This window comes from Pundamilia nyererei, unplaced genomic scaffold (genome assembly GCF_000239375.1).
Source record: "Pundamilia nyererei isolate P.nyererei 1_Seehausen unplaced genomic scaffold, PunNye1.0 scaffold00052, whole genome shotgun sequence".
Classification (NCBI taxonomy): domain Eukaryota; kingdom Metazoa; phylum Chordata; class Actinopteri; order Cichliformes; family Cichlidae; genus Pundamilia; species Pundamilia nyererei.
In genome coordinates, this window is record NW_005187453.1 from 355,701 (window position 1) to 379,429 (window position 23,729).

At 40.1% G+C, this 23,729-nt stretch overlaps 1 protein-coding gene across 1 annotated transcript in view; it reads left to right on the forward strand.

Annotated features, from left to right (window-relative positions):
* Positions 1-23,729, forward strand: part of cacna1c (calcium channel, voltage-dependent, L type, alpha 1C subunit) — a 193,946-nt gene that overhangs the window by 165,399 nt on the left and 4,818 nt on the right. The window contains exons 25-45 of the mRNA XM_013910923.1: positions 1,088-1,175; positions 1,282-1,389; positions 1,486-1,538; positions 1,628-1,774; positions 2,315-2,516; positions 3,105-3,263; positions 3,348-3,458; positions 5,831-5,914; positions 12,861-12,950; positions 15,502-15,639; positions 16,943-17,008; positions 17,388-17,479; positions 18,242-18,404; positions 18,639-18,766; positions 19,061-19,157; positions 19,520-19,622; positions 19,856-19,957; positions 20,154-20,281; positions 20,403-20,543; positions 21,307-21,671; positions 21,933-21,959. Coding sequence (XP_013766377.1) covers positions 1,088-1,175; positions 1,282-1,389; positions 1,486-1,538; positions 1,628-1,774; positions 2,315-2,516; positions 3,105-3,263; positions 3,348-3,458; positions 5,831-5,914; positions 12,861-12,950; positions 15,502-15,639; positions 16,943-17,008; positions 17,388-17,479; positions 18,242-18,404; positions 18,639-18,766; positions 19,061-19,157; positions 19,520-19,622; positions 19,856-19,957; positions 20,154-20,281; positions 20,403-20,543; positions 21,307-21,671; positions 21,933-21,959 — 2,592 coding nt within the window. The remainder of the gene's footprint in view (positions 1-1,087; positions 1,176-1,281; positions 1,390-1,485; positions 1,539-1,627; positions 1,775-2,314; positions 2,517-3,104; positions 3,264-3,347; positions 3,459-5,830; positions 5,915-12,860; positions 12,951-15,501; positions 15,640-16,942; positions 17,009-17,387; positions 17,480-18,241; positions 18,405-18,638; positions 18,767-19,060; positions 19,158-19,519; positions 19,623-19,855; positions 19,958-20,153; positions 20,282-20,402; positions 20,544-21,306; positions 21,672-21,932; positions 21,960-23,729) is intronic.

A 23,729-nucleotide genomic window follows, 5' to 3' on the forward strand; every position in this document is an offset into this window, starting at 1 on the left:
GTAACATTAACAAAGTCTATTAAATTTGCTTTAAACTGTCTAAAAAGTAAGTATGCTAAATAGTTTCTGTTTATAAAATAAATAACATTAACAACATTACAGCAACTAGCTAGGCATAAAGATTTATTTATTTAGTAACATAATACACGTTGGTCTTCTTGGGAAGAATGCTTTCACAGCTATGGGACGTTAGTTAAAATAATAATAACAGTAGTTTGGTGTAGATGATGAAATGCATGATGTTGAGTTCTGGGTTCTTGGGTTTTTGTTCCTGTTTTTCATGCTCACAGTACCCCCATTGTTTCTTTGAGTTCCTTTTTCGTGTCTGTGTTGGTGTCTTTGTTTTGTGTTCCCACTGTTTCTGTCACCTTGTTTAGTGTTTGTCTTCATATCTCGGCGTTTTTTTCGTTTTACTCTTCTACTTGGAAGGTTAGTCTTCTGTATCCAGTTTTACTTTCTATTTTTTTCCCCTCATTGTTTTTACCTGTTGCTGACTGGTGCACCTCTCCCCTCTTCCTAGCTGTGTGCCATCATGTAATCAGTTCCCAGTGTATGTATACTCCGACCTTTCTGTTTGTCATGGCATCTGTTTTCTTACCTTCTTGTGTTCCCATGGTGTTACATGTTTTTTCATCCTCCTTGTGTTCCTGTTTGGTCTTTTTTGTATTTTGTACAATTTTTCAGCAGCCAAATAAACTGCTCACTTTCAGTTACTTCTCCTGCCTTCGACTTCTGCCTCTCGGTGCTCTCCACTCCAAGCCGTGACAAAATTTCAGTTTTACATTTTATGTTTCCCTAAAAACAAATCAAGGCTGTGTTAAATTCCTTTTTGTATCTGTTTTTTGTCATCTTTCTTAATTTCTTGTGAACTTTTATTTCAGTTGTCCATTGTATTTTGTCCATTTTTTGTCATTTCATTAGCTTTTCGTTGCATCAGCCTCCACAGTTTGTGTTTAAAAGTAAAGACTCTACTGAAAGCAGTTTATGGTGTGTGTTGTTCCAACATTACAAATATATTTTTTTAAGATGGTAAGATGTGGTCAATCAAATTGGCAGGTCAGTAGTTTAATCAAATGTGTGTCTACAGGTCCAGCGCAATTAATGTTGTAAAAATCCTGAGAGTTCTGCGCGTGCTTAGACCACTGAGGGCCATCAACAGAGCCAAAGGACTAAAGGTTGACATAGTCACGCATAAAAAATACACACAATGAACACTTATCTGTCCTCTAAAAAAAGGCATAGACTTATCACTCACTCCTATATTTGGTGGGTTTTTTGCAGCATGTAGTGCAGTGCGTGTTTGTGGCCATCAGGACTATTGGCAACATCGTCATCGTCACCACGTTACTCCAGTTCATGTTCGCCTGTATTGGAGTGCAACTCTTTAAGGTAAAAAAAAAAAAGGGAATATGATCAGTTAGTTAATGTACTTTTTGAACCCTTTTTTAAAATTCTGACTAAGAAATTGTCTCGTGTTTCAATCAGGGCAAGTTCTTCTACTGTACCGACAACTCTAAGCAGACTCAGGCAGAGTGCAGGTAAGAGATCCCCCCTGCAGACGGCATCTTAATCTTTTTTCTTACAGTCTAACGACATTATGTGTGTGTATGTCTGTTTGCGTCCACAGAGGTTCTTTCATCACATATAAAGACGGGGATGTGGGAAAGCCTGACAAAGCCCCAAGAGTGTGGGAGAACAGTGACTTTAACTTTGATGATGTTCTACAAGGCATGATGGCACTGTTTGCCGTGTCTACCTTCGAGGGATGGCCAGGGTGTGTGTCTATATAACAACACAGTGCAGATGTTTTTTTATGTATATATATTACGATCCCTTTTTTTATGACCTCTGCCAATTTTGTGGTTTAAGTGAGTGTGTGCATGCCATTGTGTCTGAATTCAGATAAAACTTTGTAAGAGTGTAGAGTGGGGTCATTCTTACAATCCACATCCAAGGTCAACTCAGTAATTTATTGGTCCAAAATTGACAATAAGCCTTATAGCTGTGGTAAGTGTGGTTTCTATTGTCAACATAGAGATAGTACCGTATAAAGATTTAAAATATTATGTCACATTTGACCCCTGACCTCTTTTTCAAAATTCTGATTGATCTGAAGGTCAAAGTGATAATAATGACATGTAGAGGGTTTTCAGACTGACTAAACTGACTGTTTAAATACATAACAATTTGAATACATGCACAGTGTTCAAATATAATAGTTTTCTTTTGAACTTTGTGAAACTTCTTACTAAACAATGGAATAAATGCAATTTGTTTTTTAAATTCCAGATTTCATTTTCCGTCTCTTTGTCAGGTTACTGTACCGAGCCATTGACTCTCATGCTGAGGATGTGGGGCCCATTTACAACTACCGCGTGGTCATTTCCATCTTCTTTATCATCTACATCATCATCATTGCCTTCTTCATGATGAACATTTTCGTCGGTTTCGTCATCGTCACATTCCAGGAACAAGGGGAGCAAGAATATAAGAACTGCGAGCTGGACAAAAACCAGGTAGTGTTCGTGTATATTTTGTGTAAAGTTACTACTCGATAAAATTATTAGTACTTTTGGAGCTTTTTTTTTTGTTTGTATAGTGATAACTTTCTGACTTTAAATCTCGTAGTACAGCAGAGAGATTTTTTTAAAGGTACAGAGGAGTGATTCTACTGTTCTGACAGGAGCGGGAAAGTCATTGTGTCATTTAGGAGCCACAAGGGAGAAGGAATAAGAGCCAGGCAATGGGGGTTTGACACGGATGAATCTGAAGAGGCTGAACATGAGTTTTAGGGGCAGAACCACTTCAGGAGCCCAGCCAGGAGGAGCTGCAGCAGTTCAAAAAAGATGAGACTAAACCTTACAAAAGGAACGAGGCCAAGGGCCTGCGGCTGTGTTCTCTGACATGATCCATGTTTCAGAAAAAGCATGTAAATGCAGACAGAGGATAGAAGAGTAGTCTAGCTTTTTTTAGCGTGCCAAAAGACTTTTCTACAGCTTTTCCTCCATGACTGTCTGGGAACAGGGCGACACACAGCTGAATACATCAGCAGACACATGTAAATGGCAAATGCTCACCTTTGTGTTTGTGTGTGTATGCCACAGCGTCAGTGCGTGGAGTACGCTCTAAAGGCTCGTCCGCTGCGTCGCTACATCCCCAAGAACCCTTACCAGTACAAGGTGTGGTATGTGGTCAACTCCACCTACTTTGAGTATTTGATGTTCACACTCATCCTTCTCAACACCATCTGTCTGGCCATGCAGGTGAGTAATGTGTGTGTACATTTAGAAAAAAAACTCCCATAGAGCTAACATTGCGTAATGAGTTTGTGTTTTTTTTCCCTGCAGCATCATGGACAGACCAAAAATTTCAATGATGCCATGAACATCCTCAACATGCTCTTCACGGGACTTTTCACTGTTGAGATGATCCTTAAACTGATCGCCTTCAAACCCAGGGTATGTTCACTACTCAAACAGCAGGCTAGAATAACAGTGATACCTGTGTAAGACTACAGACTAGAGAAATGTGAAAAAGCACAGACAAAGAGACATTTTATAATGTAATGTTAGATGAAATTAGATAAACTCACAGCTCTATCTATCAGTGCTCATTGCAGCCCGGAAGAAAAAGAGTTTAATAGTTTTTTTTTAAAGGCTTTTGAGTCACAGCGTTGCAGAAGACGGATTGTTGTGCTCTAAATTCATAATTCTTTTTCATTTCCTTCCTTACGATACGATGGATTTAAACCTTGATTAGAGGAAAGCGTTTATGTGCTTAATCCCATTGTTCCCTTGTTATCCTGCTGTTGTTGCCGTGCCCAATCTAAGAACTTCCTGGTGCTTCAGCTATTTAAACAGTAACAGATGGGCATGCTCCCTCTTATTACCGCAGGGTTAGTGGAGAATCTTGAACGCAATCAACAGCAATAACATAGTTTCATATTATACTTTACTCCTTTGACTACTGTTGCATTGTACTAATCAAAAGAACAAAGGTTTTCCAGTTATTACAAAAGTTAATTGAGCTCATTAATGAAGACCATCTACTATTTTGCACACAATGTTTTCCAACCACTAATTAAATTACAAGTCTTCTGTTGTTTTGTTTTGTTGTTTCTTCCAATAATCCTCTGCAAAGTTTGTGCTTTTTATTTAAATAGTTGCAAGATGGTTATCTTGTAATGACTTTTGAAATGCTACGGTTAGAACATTTTGTCTGAGTAACATAATGCATGCTCTGCAGTATTTTAGCCAACAGTGGATTTTGGAACAATGAATTTTAGGACTTGGGAATTTACATCGTGCTGTGCTGTGTTGTGTATGTGAGGAAGATGAACTGCCAGATCATGAAGGCAGTGTTTCTCTTTGTAAAAAACATCAAAGTATCACCAGTTAAGTTGTGACTCTTTACGTATAAAATACTGACGAACTGATACTTGTTTTGCATCTTTCTTTCTTGTGTTTATTGTGGTGCAGCATGACAGCAGATTCCCAAGCCACAATGAACAGTGCTTAGGACATATGGTGTTGTGTATGCTTTTCCTTGCCTTGATAAACTTTTGCCTTAAACAGCCATCGCACAGGACGGAGGAGCTCACTAATGCTTTTGCTTCTCAGGTCTCACAGACGCAAGGAATTCGCTCCAGTAATGTTTGCCTCATTCTATTTAACCTCAATACTTTTTGATAGGTTGATCAATGGATGGGCAACAGTAACACTAACAAAGACTTTTACATGTTTTTACAGTTTTTCCCACTCTTTATATATTTTTGAGTCTTTAATGAATCACATAATCGAATTATTTATTTAGACAATGCTTATTTTGTCTAATCTCTCTATTTAATCAATTCATAAATGAGTATTTGGGAACTAATGCCAAACCCCCGTTTGACTAATATTTAACTCTCAGTTCTCATTATTATTCCTAAAACTGAAAGCAACTTCATTAAAACCACTGTTGCCAAGGATACCTTCTAATATCTGCACTGTGCAGACGAATTATGGCAGGAGGAGTTTTTCCCCCCCTTTTTTTCACGTTATCTCAGCTGCTGATGACAGATGAAGAAGCTTAAAATAGATCAGCAAGATTGATCTCCATTCCCCGTCAGTGTGTGTAGCCACCAATTTAGCAATTGGTGCAAACAGTTGCGTGATATTTGTCATGCATACCTTACGACTTAATGTTTTTGTTGAAAATATTGTAGCTAGTCGCTAGTTCCATTCCTGTAAAATATGCAAAACTATGACCAAGAACGATAAAAGTCAAAGTGGTCCAGATGTGTTTAAAAAAAAAGAATAATCACAGTGACGTATTAGACGACAGTGTATGCAGACGAAACTCCAAGGTTCATTAATGTTCAAAGACGCAGCTCTTTGTAATTACACTATAAAAATAAATGTGAATAATACCATTCTGGCCTGAAGATATATAGATGTATTTTTGCATAAATACTGCCTTTGTACCAATGCTGATAAAGAATTGCCCACAATAAGTTAAGTAAACAAAGTCGGCTTTCAGTGTAATCACTGCCACAGCTTTGCTGAATAGCCCCGAGATGCACGTGGAAGATGTAAATAACCATTTAACCCACCATCCTTCGCAGAGCAGGAAATTCAGCTGCACTCGATGAACAGATAGCTCAGTGGAAACTTCTTATCCTTTCATGTGTTGGTTCATCAAGTGTAGCTGATTTTCTTTCTGTTTCCTCAATGTACTGTACAACCTCATACCACCTTGATAGGGGCTGCGAAGTGGCAGCAGATGTTGTTTTCCTTCTAACCTACCTTTCTTACCCTCCTCCTCCTCTTGCTCACCTCATCCTGTGTAGGGGTACTTTAGTGATCCCTGGAATGTGTTTGATTTCCTCATCGTAATTGGCAGCATAATAGACGTCATTCTCAGTGAAATCAACGTAAGTACGACGTCCCCCCCCTTCCCACTTCACTCTCCTTGTCTCTCCCTCTCTGTCTCATGTCCTCTCACTCTGTCTTACCTTCTTCTGCTCTCCTTTCCTTTGTGGTTACTCTCTGTCATGCTGTCATTTCTCTTCATCTATCTTCTTTGTCAGCCTCCTCCTTCTCTTCTTCCTCCTCCTTCTCTTCCTTTCATTCTTAAAACCAAGATGGCCGCTGCCACGCACGGGACCCCCACTCCCCCCACCCACAGCCACAGAGGTTCCTGAGCGAGAACAAGCTTCTTCCTGGGTTTCACAAAAAGTCGAGGAAACAGAGGCAGGGTTTAGCTTTGAGCACAAAGGTTTCTGTCTTGCGTCCTCTTTCCTAACTCTTCACAGTATCTAAAATGTTGTTGGGTTTTTTTGGTTTCTTTTCTTTTGTTTTTTTGGCCACACTGTGACACTCAGGTTTGATCCCCCTGACTAACTGAACTAACTCACTGACCAATCACAAACAGCCTTACGCAGCTTTTTTTTCATTTTTTTTAGTTGTGATTTTGTTGCATATTGTTCCTTACTGTTCCTGTTCCTGTTGACATTTCCTCTCATAGACAAGCATGACCGATCGCTGCTGCTCTACCTGTGCTGTCTATCTTCTTCAGACTGCCCCCTCTTTTCTTTTTTAGCCTTTTTTAAATTTTGTTGTTTCTTTCCCTTTCTACTCCTACTAAAAACTCCAGTGCTCATGTATGTAATGGTTTTTATCTTATTTTTTCTCCTCTCTCCTTTAATTTCCGTTCTTTCCATTTTTTTAAATGTCTTATGTTTTGTCCTTTTCTTCTGTTGTTTTCCTTTTCTGTCCATCCCTACACAGCATTATTTTGTTGATGCATGGAACACATTTGATGCCTTGATAGTTGTGGGTAGCATTGTTGACATAGCGATCACTGAGGTTAACGTAAGTAGTCCAAACTCCCTCCCTCCCTTCCTGCCTGCCTGCTCTGCCATTCCCACACACACAAACAGACCGAGCGCTGATACCCATCTCGCATGCTTTCAAATGATTAGGAAAACTGCAGCTGCACAATATTTTAACCTAAGAGATGGCTGAGTAAGTCTGGCAGATAAAACAGCCATATGGGGCCCAATCAAACTGGAAACTACTGGCTTCTGAAGGGTTTTTGTAGTTTTTGAGCTTTGTTTTGTTCCCATATCTGATTATCTTTGGACGTGGTAAGGTATCGCGTCCTTTAATTTTGTTTTGGTTTTTTTTCTTTTTGTGTAAGAAAATGCCTCCTTCCCAAGCAATCCTAATCACTTTTTTACTATTAGAAGCAGTGTGAAAATGCCAAATTTTCAGTGCGGCTTTTAACATTTGAAGCTGCTTGAGATATGTTTTCACGCCTCGGTCTGCTTAGTATCAGTAGCATCAGAGACTATTGCATTTGTCAATAGAACCGATTGCATTTCCTCAGCACTTGGTTTGATTACACATTGGTTTTATTTGGTCTTTCATCACTGCCTTAGGGGATACATTCCCCTGGCATGATGGACACTGTATAGCATGACAGATACAACAGTGGTATATCCAGGCCTGTTACTGTATCCAATTTATCTTATACAGAAATTATATTCTGAATGAAGGAACGAATGCAGATTCTCATATTATAACAACAGTGTTTTGAGGGTATGAAGAAAAGCGCTCTGAGTTTATATATAGCGAGAAACATACACGAGTTGCATTTTCCTTTGTCCAACAGTAGCAATGTGGAGACACGGGGAACAATTTGATCCATAAATGGATTTACTCGGGACCCATGAAATTTATGTAAATGTATGTATGAATTCATTTATCATCGACGTGGAGGCCCTATGGTCAGTGGTGGGGCTGAATAAGAATGAATATCCCAAACACAAGTCAAATGTTGAGTGTCTATTGTATTTACACTTCAGGGACAGTTAGTGTTTAATTCATGTGGTACTGAAAGTGTTCTTTGGCAGGAGTAGAGTTTAAGAACTGCACAATCCTTTTCATTTATCCTTGGAGGAAAGTGCATTTGTACTAATGATCGGCCTCACCGAAGACCTTAATGTTACTTCGACATTTCTTCTACCTGCCCATCATTAAAGTTGCTTTGATGGTTTCCCTTCGATCTGAAAAGCTTTGCATCTTTTGTAAAACAAAAAACAAAACAGGAGAACAAGTGTAATTCTCTATACACTTATGGTTAAAAAAAAAAAAGTTCACCCTCTGTCAATTCTAAAATACATCAAGACATTTTTTTTTTAAATTATCTAGTCCTTAACAATTCTTAAAATTAGGTCTTACTTATTTAACAAAAATTGAGCCAAAATCCAGAAGCAGTGTGCCAAACATTGAGGACTTTAACTGGGCCATTGCAACACCTGGATTCTTTTCTTTTTTTTAGCCTTTATGTTGTAGATTTGCTGCTGTGCCTCGGATCATTAACCTGTTACATGACCCAATTCAGCCAAACCTTAGCTGTCAGACCGATCGCCTCACGTTTGACCCTTGTATGCTTTGGTATACAAAGGAGTTGATGGTCTATCAAAACAAGCTCAAATCACTGTTGGAGTGGTTGGTATGAGGTGTTTGTGCTGTGATTGGTTTTCTCCAAATGTTGTGCTGTGCATTATGGCCAAACATCTCCACTTTGATTTCCACTCTTGGTCCAAAGGACATTATTCCAGAAGTCTTGTGGTTTGTTCAGATGCAATTTTGCAAACCTAAGCTGTAGTGGCATAGTTACACATTCTTTTTCTACTTGTACTGTCATGAACTTTATCACTTAATAACTAACTGAGGCCTGTAGAGCATGAGATGTAGCTTTTTCCAGGATTTTTTTTGCAGTGTCCCTTAGCATTGTATGGTTTGACTTAGAGATAAATTTCCTGCACATGGCTTCTGGATTTTGACTTATTTTTTCTTAAATTAATAACACAGTATAATATGTTTAGTTTTGTTGTTTATCTGAGGCTGTATTGAGAGCATTTTAAGACCTCCGAAGGACTAGATCAAGGACATAGCACCTTCAAGAATCAGTACTTTTACCCTAACTTAGAGAAGTAAGTGTTTAATATTAGTATAATGTTGATGGAGTTCTGACTACATGTTTGAGTCAAAGTTGAGGGTTAGCATAACTTGAAAAGGAAAATAAAGACACCAGGAGAGAAGAGCTGGCCCAGTTGTGGTGAAGGGTTAAAAAGAAAGTAGCCACCCATCTCTTTTGTTGATTTCAGTCACAAAACATAGTGGTGCTGGTGTTCTCTACAGTGATCTTGGAAAGAGCTAGGTGTAGCCAGTCTTTTTGGTAAACATAGCTTGGCTGTCCCTCAGCTAGAAAGAACAAGGTCCTTCAAAGTCAGTCATTAGTCTTCTAATCTAACATAATAAAGAGCACTAAAAGACTTTTATTTAGGAGGTCACAATAAATACAGCCTTTTTCTGTTTAAGATTGGGGATCCACATATTACCAGCTTAAAAATTCCAACTGGTTTGAAAACATGAAGCAGGAAGAGAGCATGCATAGATGTAGATCAGTACTTTATTTCATATGCAGCTTTTCCTCCTCAGATAGCACCGGTGAGGCATACAAATACAGTACAGTTACTGTATTCCAGGCATGTATGAGCTAAGCGCTTGTATTCATGCCATGAGGAAGGCATTTGTCCCCATGAGAGGCTGACAAAGCTGCTTATCGTTGCTTGGGTATGCTTAGATATGTTCTTTATTTCGTTTTTCTATTTAGTTATTAGAACAATTTGCTGTCAAGGGACTCAATAAAGGATCATAAAGTATCTTCAATAATGTATCTGATCTTGAAGCTCCTGTTTAGAAAGGCACAAATGTCAATTTAAATAAACAGGTTGAATAACCACCTTAAGACTGAGGTGTGTTGGGCCAGAGATATCCACTTTTGTCATCTATACAAGCCGCTGATGTTGCACTTAGCACTTTGGTTTGGAGATTGCCTTTGATTTGAGTGAGTTGGTTAATTGAGAGATTGATTGATTTGGTTAATTGGTTTGCAGTTCCTTCTGAATGATTCATCATATTGTTTTCTAACCTCTAACCTAAAGGCATGCCCCAAGTTTGTTTGTTTTTTTCCTCCTCTTCATTTCCTCCTCTGGTAGTTTTTAATAATTTGGGCGATGCGCTGCCCAAGCTACCTTTTCTGTCTTTATCTCCTGTAGTTTTTTTCTTTTCCGGTGTCTTTTTTTTAAGAAACCCTCCGCACTCTGAGAACTCTTGACCGTTTTTGAACTGGGGCCCTGTCACATAGACATTTAAAATCTTAGCCTGCGACTGCATCAGCCACGAAAGCACAAGTGAATGTATTTAACAGCCGCCATCTCCTTAGTCGCATCTCTCAAATGTACACGAGTGTACAGTGGAGTGCAGTAACAGGCTGGCGTTTAAAACCTTATCACTTTGCCTGTAGTAAATATTTAAAACATCCAATCTAAATGCACCCACTTCGCCGCTCCTTTGGGTGCCTGGTTGACTTAGATTAGCCACATATCTTCCGGTCATTAAAACCGAATATCCCCTTAATCCTGGATCTCTAATTCTCCCCAGAAACCTGCGGGTGCTTCTTAAACCTTGTATGGTTTCTTTTACGTTTTGGTTTTGGTTTGAGTAGCAGTAGTTTGAACAGATCAGTAGTGGTTTGCTCTGAGCGGTGTCTTGCGGACAATGCCAGTATGGACTGCATCTCTTTCTCTATCTTCGGAATGCCTCTTCTTCTCCTCTCCATCCTCCTCCTCCTTCTCTTTTTCTGAGCCTTTTCAATGCACTGAACTCTTCTTTTATGGATGTTTATCTCTCTCTTTTTCTCTGTCTTTTCTTTGACGTTTGATTGCGGTGCAGCTTGCTCACATAAAATGAAAGCTGGGTAACATGGGTCTCTCGTGTGTTTCATATGCCCTACGAGGTCCACAATTATCCGCTCTATATGTAAACATGTGTTTTAAAATATACATAAATATGACAAATGAAACAAAAATATGTTCGAGCTTCTGTAACGCAAATTAACGGGTAAGAATAATCCCATGATACACATGTTACCCATTAAACTGACTGAACTGATGAAATTTTTTGCTTGAAAAAATTGCCGTGCAATGTGAGTGAACAACTCGGATCCATTTTAAATGTGCTCACATCTGCACTGTAGTTCAGCCTATATATTGTGTATATATTATAATTTGACTGTTTGATTATTTTTTTTAGGACTAAATTTGTGTTTTGCTAAAAGTATATTTTATTTGAGGATCTTCCAGGGCCAAAAATTCAGTGTAGTATCAATATTTTACTTTTGATCTGTTTTAAAAGAAGATAAATGAAGATGGATTCTGTGTCAAAGCTTTGATTTCAATTTGAAATGAAAGCACATTGCAAACAATGGCCCTTAATCATAATCCTCAGAAAAACACTCAAACATGCCTTTAGTTTGTTACTTAGTCCACACTTAATATAAATCAGGTTATCTTCCTCCCCTATACCCTTCCGTCCTTCCTTCCTGCAGATCCTTCCTTTATCCCTCCCTCCTTCCTACAGTTGCCCTTTCTTCCAACCTTCCCTTCCCTCATCGCCCCCCCCGATTGCACCTCAGTTTTCTCATACGCTCACACAAACGCACATATAGTCATATTCTCTCTTCAGGCTTGCTATGCCTGATCTCCTTTTTTATGTGAAGAGATTATTACTTTTGTTTTTCTATTATTTACGTTTTCTATTTAGAGAAGTGGTGCATCGTAAAGACTTTTTACTCTGTGTACATCGTTAGTATGTGTGTGTGTTATCATAAAGGCGTGTAGATGGCCCTGTTGAAATCCCATAAAATCCCTCATTCCTTCCTTCCTTGTTTTCTTCCTCTTTTAATTTGTTTTCCAACTCTCTAAAATAATTTCCCTGCATGTCTTCCGTCCCTTCTTCTACTCTTCCTTTTCTTTCCCAATTTTCACCTTAATTTCCTTCCTATTGTGTCTCTTAAACACCCTCTTTCTCTCTTCCTTTAAACTCACTCGCTCAGACCTTTTTGATTTTGAAAACAAGGACAGGAAGTAATGATGCGTTTATTTTGTGAGGGGTATTTCAACACGGCCATTTCTAACGCAGAGTGACGCGCTTCCGAGTCATAGATTGAACTGTTAGTTAATCTATCACTCCCAGCAGTCTGAAATGTTGCAGTGCCGGGGAAAACCAGTGGGTGGCTCCCTACAGCACAAGGTTTGTGTGCTCGTTAGTACATGCAGACACACACAAGCTCTAATTTCCACAGTCTAGCATCGTCTTTGCAGTTAGTGGAACTTACAGAGTTTTATATGTTATCTTACCAGCATCTTAACTGTGGATGCTTCCTTCAAAGTAAAACTTCCAAAAAAAGCTTAATTTCACATGAATTGTGACTATTCTCTGGTGAAAGATGCACCTGATTAATGTAGGTAAATTTGGTTAAATGTAGATTCACTTAAATTATCCCCGATCATATACACATATAAGCTTTCGCACATAGACACACACTCTACGACAACTCTCACCCCCTGTGTTGCAGCTCCTGAGCGTTATTCATTTTTTTTGTCCCTCAAGGACAGAAATTTCCCACCATCTCTCATCACTACATGTTTCAGTCTTCTAGTATCTCTGATAAGAAGTGATTCAGCCTGATCTGGCCCTCGCAGAGGATAGGTCACTCTCTAGATGCAGTAATATCACACAAATATCTCCCTCTAATATCTGACTCTGATGAGATTATATTTATTCACCACCATATGAGTCTCGATCAGAGATTGAACTCTGTCGGTTTGTGATTTTTTTTTTTCGTTTTCAAAAAAACAAACAAACAAAACACACAGACACACACATAAACACACTTGCACCGTGACACAAACACACACACCAAGGCGCTACTCTGGTGCTGATGTTTGTTGCCTTTCCTTAAAGCCGGCTGACTCCTCCTCGTCCTCGTCCTCGTCCTCTTCGTCCTCCTCTTCCTCCTCTTCCTCCTCTCACCCCCCTGTGGTAAGGCCAATGGTACGCTCCGACGGTAACCTCGCCCGCCGCCCTACCTCCTCCACCATCCCTTCATCCCTCCATCATTCCATCCCTCCCTCTGCTATGCCATCCACGGTATGATCTTCTCGTCCACCCTGTCATCTCCCCCTCTGTTGCTCATGCTGTTAACTTCTGCAGCATGCCGAGATATATATCGCTGTTGTTTGTGCTTTTTTAAATGTTTATATATGTGTAGTCCTATATGGTGAAGGACACTGTACGTTATGCAGGCCTAGTATCAATGGAGTCTTGTGACTTTCCTTGGTGGCTGTCATTCTTGCCATGGCGCAAGCTGCCCCCACTTCCTCCCCATGGCTTGCAAGTTGCCCTCCGTATGGAAGTGGTATCTTTCGCGCTTCGTCATCAGTACGAGCCATCATGGTCACGCTGTCTCTCTTTTTCTCACTCTTCTCCACTGATCTATCTGTCTGTATCTGTCTCTTTGTCTGTATCTGTCTGTCTGTTTACGAATCAGTCTTGTGATTTGTCTCTGAATATTTCCAACAATTCCTTATCTTTAGTGTCTGTCTTTGGCTCTCTTTCTCTCTCTGTTACACTTACTGTCACTGTACTTCTTCTGCTCACTCCCCACCCCCACCCCCACTCTTTCAATGGTGCAATGGTGCCCACTGTGGTCCAATTGTGGTATTTACATGCAGTACAGAATTGTGATTTTCCACTCCTCAGAAGGATGTGCCACTTTTAGCATATCTGGCAGTGGAGTTTGGGATAATGCATGTTATCGGTTACTTGTCAACAAGCTTTTATCCCAGAATTACATAAAAATAGAAGTGACTAGTCATTTTTCCAAACTTTGATTTATTTGCAACACAAAGCAAGTGACTAGTGCAAATAATGAATGCAAATCAGATCAGTAATATGTTGAAAAGTAACGCACCGTGCAACATCTGTTATCCCAAACTGCAGCAGGATGTGTGGAGAATGGCAAGTTCTTTGTGGGAGCACACTGTGTGTTCTTTGTGGGATTAACATAAAGAATTAATGGCTTCTTGGAAAAATACAAGTGGCAAAGCAGATTCAGAGGTCAGAGAGGCTGATGCCGTGTTTCTTTGGGTCACATTTTATTGTTACAGTGACGAAAGATGTAGCACAGCTCTCCTCTGGTTACACGTTGCGTGTAGTCAGGTTTGTTTTGTGCATACTGGCCAGTCAGATAAGGGTGAACTGGAGATTTTCTCCTTAATTTTGCATAACTAGTTTTGTCATTAGGATTGCTAATGAGCCGATATCCTTGCTTTCACCCGATTCAGCTGTCATTTGTGGTGTAAATTGTGGATATTTATTCCTTAGCTTGGCCGTTAGCTGCTGTGTTGTGTGCATCGTGCTGTACAAAAACTCTGATGTTGCCTTTGTTTTTCTGCCTTTTTGTCCTGGAGAACGAGCAGGAACAGCATAAATAAATAAATCTGTATTAGAATAGCACTCTGCTAGATGGCTGAATATTTTATCGGGGACTTATTTCCTGTGGATGACAGAAACCTTAGCTAACCTTACCTAATAAAGCAGCAAAAATTCAAATAATTGAATGCGTAAATGTCTGGAGATGCAAAATACTAGAGGCTCTGTAAATAAAAAGAGACCTAGAAGATCACAGTACACAGATGGTGTAGATATGGAGATTTACCACACAGGTAAATAGTGTTTCTACATGGCTGTCACTGCACTGGGCAGTAATAACTTTATCCTCTGGAATATCATCCTTGGATTTTCTTTCTCCAGGTGGCCAGTTTATCTGTGACAAACAATTAGCCTGTCTGCATGATTTATTGAAACAGGAATCAGCCCACAGGCTCGGATTTTTGTATTGTATCTACTGTGAGTTGTTAACAGTGATTTATGAGAGTGCTTACCTCCATCGATGGAAGACTCTCCGTCCCAGTCTCAGATATTAGATTTTTAGTCTATAGCAGTGCAGAATAAATGCAGAAGATTTACTTCAGAGGTCCCAAAAGTGTTTAAAAGCCTGTTTGTCAAATGTCAGCGCATGGCTAGATTTACCTGTAATTGGACGCTTTCTTTGTTGTGATTATGGTGGCGGTGCGGTGAGGTCAAAGAAACAGCGTTAAGGTGTATCAGATGCTTGTAAACATGAATGAAGCGGATTCAATCAGAAATGTCAAGGGATTTTTCCATGAAGTCATACACGTAAGCATGACTGCCCGATTCTCTCCCAGATCTCTTGTGTCAGTTGATTTTGATGGGATTTTGTAGGACGCAAGTTTCCATTTATTAACTCTGTATGTGTGTGTGTGTGTGTGTGTGTGTGTGTGTGCGTATGTGTGTGCCTTTTATTCATATTAACACCCATATGTGTGGGTGGAAATATGGATACAAATGTTACTTGTATGTCTGTGTGCATATGCATGTTTTCATGATCATTTATGCGCGTGCGTGTGTATATGTGTGTGTGCGTGTGCGTTTGCTTCATTTCCCTATCTATCTGCATGTGTTCCCATGCGTCCTGTGTTTTTTTTTCTAACAAAAAAAAAACACCAAACCCCACCAAAAGGGACTGCAGAACTCTGAAGAGAACGCCAGGATCTCCATCACCTTCTTCCGGCTGTTCCGCGTGATGAGGCTGGTGAAGCTGCTGTCTCGCGGGGAAGGGATTCGGACCCTGCTGTGGACCTTCATCAAATCCTTCCAAGTGAGGGGAGAACCGGACACAACATGCTAGAATAGGGGGGTTGGGTTTACACAGGGAGAAGTGGCTCTCTTTGTCCTTCCTTTCAGAGCTCTATTTGCTTTCACTTAAGTTCTGTTTTTTAAGAGATTTTACAAGACATTTTAATTTTAACCACACATTTAAAGTCTGTAAATTAAATTTAAAAATTATTTTCAGTTCTGAGATGCATGCAGCTATAAATGCCCTTGTTCTTGTGTAAATCCAGCCTGGTAGAGTCTCACAAGCTACCTTTCCTTGCCTCGCCTTGTCCCTCCTCATCCCCACCTCTTACTTGCGTAGAAGGTCAGGTAGATGCTATTTTAAAAAAAAAAAAAAAGAGGGATGGTGTGAGGTAATGGAGAGGATGTTTGGGAGTCTAACTACAGAAGCAGATTATGAAGTTTGAAAACAGGAAAAAAAATCCATACCTTAACGAGAAATCTTTTCTTCGTCTTTCCACTTCTCCTCTTTTCTTTCTTCTTCTTCTTCTTCTTCTTCTTCTTCTTCTTCTTCTATTTATTACCGTCAAACACCCTGCGCCCTACTACTAACCCCTGAGAGCTCACCATTCCCCGTAGGCGAGTTAAGCCGTAGACAAGTTTTGTTTAACGAAGCACTCCACCAAAAAAGTGAAATCATTTGATAGAGAATTGTGGGGACATTAAAATCATCTGTTCTCTCTCTTGCGTTAGCTGAGACGGGCCACTTCATGTTGTACTACTGCTACTGCTGCCTGTTTGAACCACAGGCTTAAAAATCAGCAGTGGTTGTGAATATCATTTTGAGCTATGCATTAATATTTTGTGCGCTTATAGAATTTATTTAATTTATGAGCAGGCTTTAACTTTTTCATTTATTCATCATGACTTGGCCCTGCCCTTCTATGCACAGGAGTAATATTAGCCAGGAGCACAGTCCTGCACTTTTGCTAATGCGTCTTAATATAGAAAAACAATGTTCTGCCCTTGTTTGGTGCATGTGCTGTATGTTGGGACTGATCTCCTGGCTAAGTCCAGAGAACAGATTGTATTTTGCTGAGGTTTTTCACTCTGAAGTCAGATGATTTGTCCTGGATTGTTTTTGGTGTTGTGCCACACAAGACTGCAGATCCATTCACTTTCACAAGTTTGAAAAAAAGAAAAAAGAAAAAGAAAAGAAAAAAATAGATTGTGACTTTGAAGATTAATTGGACGAGTGAGATTTGAATGAAAATGAATGGACTCCAGCTCTGGTGTAGGATAAGCCTGCAGAAAACTTGCCACTGATGCATCTCTCCTCTCTTCAGGCTCTGCCCTACGTAGCTCTGCTTATAGTGATGCTGTTCTTCATATACGCCGTCATTGGCATGCAGGTAAGCTGTCAGGTTGTTATCCCCTTGTTTCCCTCCCACTGTTATCTTCTCTCACCTTCTCTCCTTTAGCAAGCCTCCGTCCTGTGTCTGTCCCCCTGGAGTCTTGTCACTCAGAGTTCCTGTTTGGTCAAGTTGTTATTTTGCTCTCCCATTATCTTCCTCTCTCTGTTGCTCTTCAGTTACTGTTTGTCTTTGTCTCTCTGATTCCTCTTTGTTTCACCTGGAAGCTGTTGTATTGTTTGTTTCACTGACGATGAGTAGGAGACACTTTGGTTTGATTTGCTGGGGGATGTCTGGCCACTAAATGTGACCGACTTTCACTTGTCAATGCTGACATCATATGCTGTGTGCTGTGACTACACCCTCCCCTCCTATACAGATGTTTGGTAAGATAGCTCTGCGGGACCACATGCAAATCAACAGGAACAACAATTTCCAGACATTCCCTCAGGCGGTGCTGCTGCTCTTCAGGTAAGGGTGATTAATTTGGGCATTTGCTCTTTTTTACTCCATCATCGTCTTTGTTAGTCCACTTTTCTCCTAATCTGTATACTTTGTTTGTGTAACTGCTCTGGCATTAAAAACTGCCAAATCAAACATGCTAGTCTATATGGGAGCAGCCAAAAACAGCTTGATGTTGATTTACAACAAACGCCCTGAAGGTTTTCTTCCTCTTTTCGGCTTGGTTGTGATGATGGTAAGATTCCATGAAGGGGGACAAAAACCACAGAACCTGAAAGGATGGAATCACACATAATTTACTAGCATTACACCAAGTTTATTCTCCTCAAGTTCAAAAAATGTCTATCCTTTCTTATTCTGGATACACCCCTACATGGAATATATAATAGCACTGAGTCTCCATTAAGAATGACAGTATACTTGGACACTTGATAAGCAGAGGAACTCAAAACTGAATGGATAAAAATCATATATACATATATATATATAAGTGCTTATACATAGTCATATTTTATATGCTCAGATGTAATAAGAACAAAGTCTAACATCTGCGTCTCTCTCTTTTTGTCTTTGTAATAATGTGCATGTGTGTGCTTCACTCCATGCTTTTATGCGCGAATGCATACATGCGCACATGCATGCATTTCAATATGTGTGTATGTGTGCCTCTTTGTTTCTGTTGTGTGTCTTTCTCACAACCGCATGCACGCCGGCATTTGCGTCGGCGTCCATGCATATTTGGTTGGTTGTGTGCATGCGTCTGTCTATCAGATGTGCAACAGGTGAGGCGTGGCAGGAGATCATGCTGGCGTGTTCACCCAAACAGCCGTGTGAGAAAGGATCAACCAATGAAAGCAGCTCGTCCAACGAGGACTGTGGCAGCCAGTTTGCCATCATTTATTTTGTCAGCTTCTACATGCTCTGTGCCTTCCTGGTGAGTACAGGCACACATCTAATTTTAATTAGTAAAAGGAGAGTATTTCATGTGACTGTCATAACCACAAATAGCAAATTAACATATTTCAAAATGTGCCAGAAAGATGACTTTGAAATCGTGTGTTACATTTAATAGACTGTAGAGAAATGTAGTACATGTTGATTGAACTGGCAGGTCTATAATTGTTTAGAGTGGTACGATAGAAACTTATGGATTTCTGATTTTCCCCAGATCATCAACTTGTTTGTGGCCGTCATCATGGACAACTTTGACTACCTGACGCGTGACTGGTCAATCCTGGGGCCACATCATCTTGACGAGTTCAAGAGGATCTGGGCTGAATATGACCCCGAAGCTAAGTAAGTTTACAAAGCTATATTTGCCACTTTTCATCTGTTTCAAACATATATTCATGCATTTATTTTGGCTGTGTATTTTTACTGCTTATAGTTTAGTTGACAGGGAAGCTTTCTGCTCAAAACTGCTCAATTTATTTCTTTAATTAAATCCTAAGTTATGTTCAAGTAGTTGAAATAATCTGTCCGTGCATCCTGTTTCTACTGCAAAAACACTCCCTGGAGTACTCTCTATCCGTGGTTGAGAATCACTAGTGTAGAGCGTCTCTAAAATTCAACATCTATGCTGGTTTTTAGGGGGAGAATAAAACATCTTGATGTGGTGACTCTGCTCAGAAGAATCCAGCCTCCCCTCGGGTTTGGAAAGCTCTGTCCACACAGGGTGGCTTGCAAGGTAAACACACTTGCATGGCCACACAAATTCCTAAACAAGGCTGCAGAGTTATCAAAAATATATATAACAGCTCAAGTACCATCACTGCATGAGTTAAAAAAAAATCCTCATGTTGTGTTGTATTAGAGTGGTGACATATGCACAGCTAATAACGCCTTGCACAATGACTCAAAACACATACTGACAACAAATCGTACCTGGGAAAATATCTCAAAAAAATCTCTCTAACGAAAGATTAGCGTCCTTAGAGTTGAACTGCTGTCTGTGTATTTTTAACAAACTCTCAGCTGCCAGTATCTGTTGGCAGCTGTTAGGGCAATTCACTGTGTTAAAAAGGTGCCTGTGTTTTTCATCTCACGTAGCGTCTGGTGTCGATGAACATGCCTCTGAACAGCGACGGAACAGTGATGTTCAACGCCACACTGTTTGCCCTGGTCAGAACCGCACTCAGGATAAAGACAGAAGGTAAAAGACACGTATGGGGGCAATCACTAGCACACAACTGTAAAGGTCACACATGTACGCACCAGTGGGCACATCATCATACTTGATAGCACAATGTGAAATTGCGTGTTTTCTTATTTTGCCCCACTTTTTTTTAAACCTATTTTATAGAGGGGTTGTAATGTAATTTCCAACTATGGAAATTCTAGTTTGAATCTACAATGTGTACTTCATACTGTGCTTTGTGTGTGCAGGGAACTTGGAGCAGGCCAATGAGGAACTGAGGGCAATAGTGAAGAAGATATGGAAGAGAACCAGTATGAAGCTCTTGGATCAAGTAGTGCCCCCTGCTGGTGGTATGTACACCCTGCAGCACAGTTTCTTATGCACAAATATTTAAGAAGTGAATGTTTCCAATAGACCTTACTGTTACCTTACTGTGGTCAAAACCTTGGTTGCATCACTTGCAGTGGAGTTTCTGAAAAATCTTGCAGCATGTTAATTTTAAGCATTAATCTTTTTTAATAATGATGGTTTTTTTTGTTTCTGCAGATGACGAGGTAACAGTCGGGAAATTCTACGCCACCTTCCTCATCCAGGAATATTTCCGCAAGTTTAAGAAAAGGAAAGAACAAGGGCTGGTGGCCAAGGTGCCCCCCAAAACCGCACTCTCTCTGCAGGTATGCAGACAAGTTTTGTTCACAGTAGAGCTAAACATTACAGAGGTAGATTTCTGACATTCGAAATTTGCTCCTGGGTTACAACATGATATGTAAGCAACACTGCTGTGTCTGTGTGTAGGCGGGCCTGCGGACATTGCACGACATCGGTCCGGAGATTAGGAGAGCCATCTCCGGAGACCTAAATGTGGAGGAGGAGCTGGATAAAGGTGTAAAGGAGCCTGTGTCAGCGGCGTCAGAGGACGATATCTTCAGGGTAAAGGTTGGATACACACACCTTCACTCACTCTCCAGAGAGAGAGAAAAAGAAAGAGAGAGAGAGATGATCAACGCCAGCTTGAAGCCGTATTGCATCATGCACATAAACATGCATTCTTGCATGTGCTTAGTCAAGAAGACATAATAAAAAAAGCCTCATGTTCCACCACATAGCTTGGCTACAAAATGCTACACTCACTGAACTATATTTATGGATTTTGGGGGGATGTGTGGGGTCCAATGAAAATAAGTTTTTAATAAACACAGCAGTATTTTACACACTATAATCACTAAACAAATATTCAGCGCTGCAACTGTAAGGATTACACACTTACACATACACACAGCTCCTTCTACAGTAAGAGGGTGAGTTATGCTATCGACCTTTCATTTTCGCCACCATTATAACATTCATATGCTGTTTTGTTTAGTTTTTTTTGCTGCGGTATTTGCATTGTGTACCAAAAATAGACAGCCAAATGTCTGTGCCTAGCTAAAATGAAGGTTAATAGAAAATAAAACTCCAGTGTCCAGTTTATTTAATTTTATCAGTCTGCTTTCATTTACTAAAAATGTTCTGAAGTTTTTTGCCTTTTGATAAAAGCTTTTTGCTTTGCATTCCCATCATTGCTGCAAGCAGTGTTTTGAATTATGGATGTTGGTGTGTGTTGCTGTACATTATTAAGATATTCTTTAACTTAACCTTTCCATTTCTCTTCTCAACTTTTTGTGTTCCTCCATCTCAACCGTCTCCGCCCACACCACAGCGCACAGGAGGGTTGTTTGGCAACCATGTCAACTACTACAACCAGAGCGATGGCCGTGGGTCCTTCCCGCAGTCTTTCACTACCCAGCGTCCCTTGCACATCAGCCAAAAAGGGTCACCTTGTGAAGGCGAGAGCCCGTCTCATGAGAAGCTCATGGATTCAACTACTTTCACCCCTTCCTCTTACTCCTCATCAGACTCAAACGCCAACATCAACAATGCCAACAACACTGGCATGGCCGGGGTGGCAACCCAGGGCATCAGTCGATTCCCGAGCCCATCTATAAGCACTGTGGATGGGCACACGGGGCAGCCACTCACCCCCATTCTGCTGCCAAGATCTGCGTGGTGCTTTCCTCCAAAGAGGTGAGTGCAGGCTCAACAGCAGCTTCCATTTACACCTTGTTTTGAACTTTTCTGCTTCTTTCCTACTTTATGTGCTCCTTGATTGTGTTGTGAATAATTTGCTTTCCTCTTCCATAGCCCAGGCATTAGTACAAATATTTAACTGCCTTTTTTTAACATAATTAACAAAAAAGATGTCCATATAGACATAAATAATTCAGCTGTTTATTTCTTTTTACTACCTGCTTTCTTTCCCTGTCTTTTGTTTCTGGTGGCGAGCAGGACGTGTTTTTATGACAGCCTCATGCGGTATGTTGCCAGGGGACAGAGAGAGAGAGAAAGAGAGAGAGAGTGTGTGTGTGTCTGTAATCTCATAATGGCATATAAAATAACATAGCTGTCAGGGTGCTATAGTAACACTTGTTGCTATGCACACAGTGCTTTATTTTGCAATAGCAAAACGCAGGCTACATGCTGTTACTATAAAAATCAGCTACCAAAGCTGTAGATAGACTGTTTGGTTCAATGGAGCCAAACGTTTCCTATCAAGGCTTCTCTGAATGCTGTTTTTTTTTTTTTTTTTGGGGGGGGGGGGGTAATATGACAGATCTGGGTTAGACACTGTATAGAAACATACAAACATCTGAAAGCTTATACTTATTTGCTAATTTTAATGCAAATGTGGAAATGTGTGATCTACGCTCACTGCCACTTTAATAGGTACACTTTGCTAGTACCAGGTTGGACCCAGTTTTGTTTTCAAACTGCCTTTTGACACGATGGCGTCACGCAGCTGTTGTAGATATCTTGGCTGCACATCCATGATGTGAATCTTGCCTTTCATCACATCCTAAAGGTGCTCTACTGGACTGAGACCCTTTCTTGGATGTCTGCTGCTGTGATGGTTGGACTGAGATCTGGTGGCTTCGGAGGCCATTTGTGTGCATAGAACTCACTGTCAAGAAATTAGTTTGGGATTATGATGGACTGATTCTTATATAGCTGTATTTGAGTACTCAGTGTTTCATGCAACATTCTTCATTTACCAGTTCAGGCTCATTCATTAAAGACTTTTTTCTACACCAAAGTGCTTTCTGTTTAAGATTTACAGACATTATTACTCCAATGGATGCATCAGGAGCACATTGGGGTTCATTATCTTGCCCTTAGAATACTTGTATGAGATCTAGACTAGAGCAGCCAGTGATCAAACAACCAAACCTTCCTATTAGTAGATGACCTGCTCAACTGAGGTACAGCCACCCCAAATAATGTGCAGCCATCAGAAGGTGGGCACACTGTGGACATAAAGGGATGGACATAGTTAGCAGCAATACTCAGGCTGGCCGTAGTGTTAAAACGATGATCAGTTGGTGCAAAGCATCACTATCCACCTGTACTATTGATGCAGGTTGAATCCATCCTGTCATTTTTTTTAGGACAAATTCCGAGTCCACTATCTGATTGTCACAGCAGTATTTTTCAAAGATCATTTTTCATCATGAGCTTGAGCTTGTATAAAATGTCGCCTTATTTTCCTGTTTTTAGCTAACAGGAATGGCACTTTCTTTAGTCTTTTGCTGCTGTAGCACAAGGTTCAGTGTTGTTGCATTTAGAGATGCTGTACTGCTGCCTTCCTATCAGCTCGAAGCAGTCTGGCAATAACACTCTGATAGATATCTGCATTAATGAGCTCATAAACAGGTTTACCTGTCAAAGTGGCCGGTGACTGTATATTCATGAAATTTGGTTTATATGTTTTGAAAGTTGTGCTTTAATTGCTCCATGTCAAGTTAAAATATATTACCAAACTTTGCATTTATATTGATTTTAGTGGCTTAATTACTTTCGACTAGCATCCCTCTCTGAACGACTTCACATATTAAGTCACTGTATTTGTATGGCTTTAAAAACAGCAGTCAGTTAATATGTATATCATTGCCTTGATTTATTTTGCCCACTTGTTGGGATGTTGAGCCAGCTTTACACTTTAGTTACGATAACTGATTGTGTGTGCTGGCATGTATGTATGCAGTTTTTCCCATTCATTAGGCCTACTTGGACAGTAATGAATCTAAA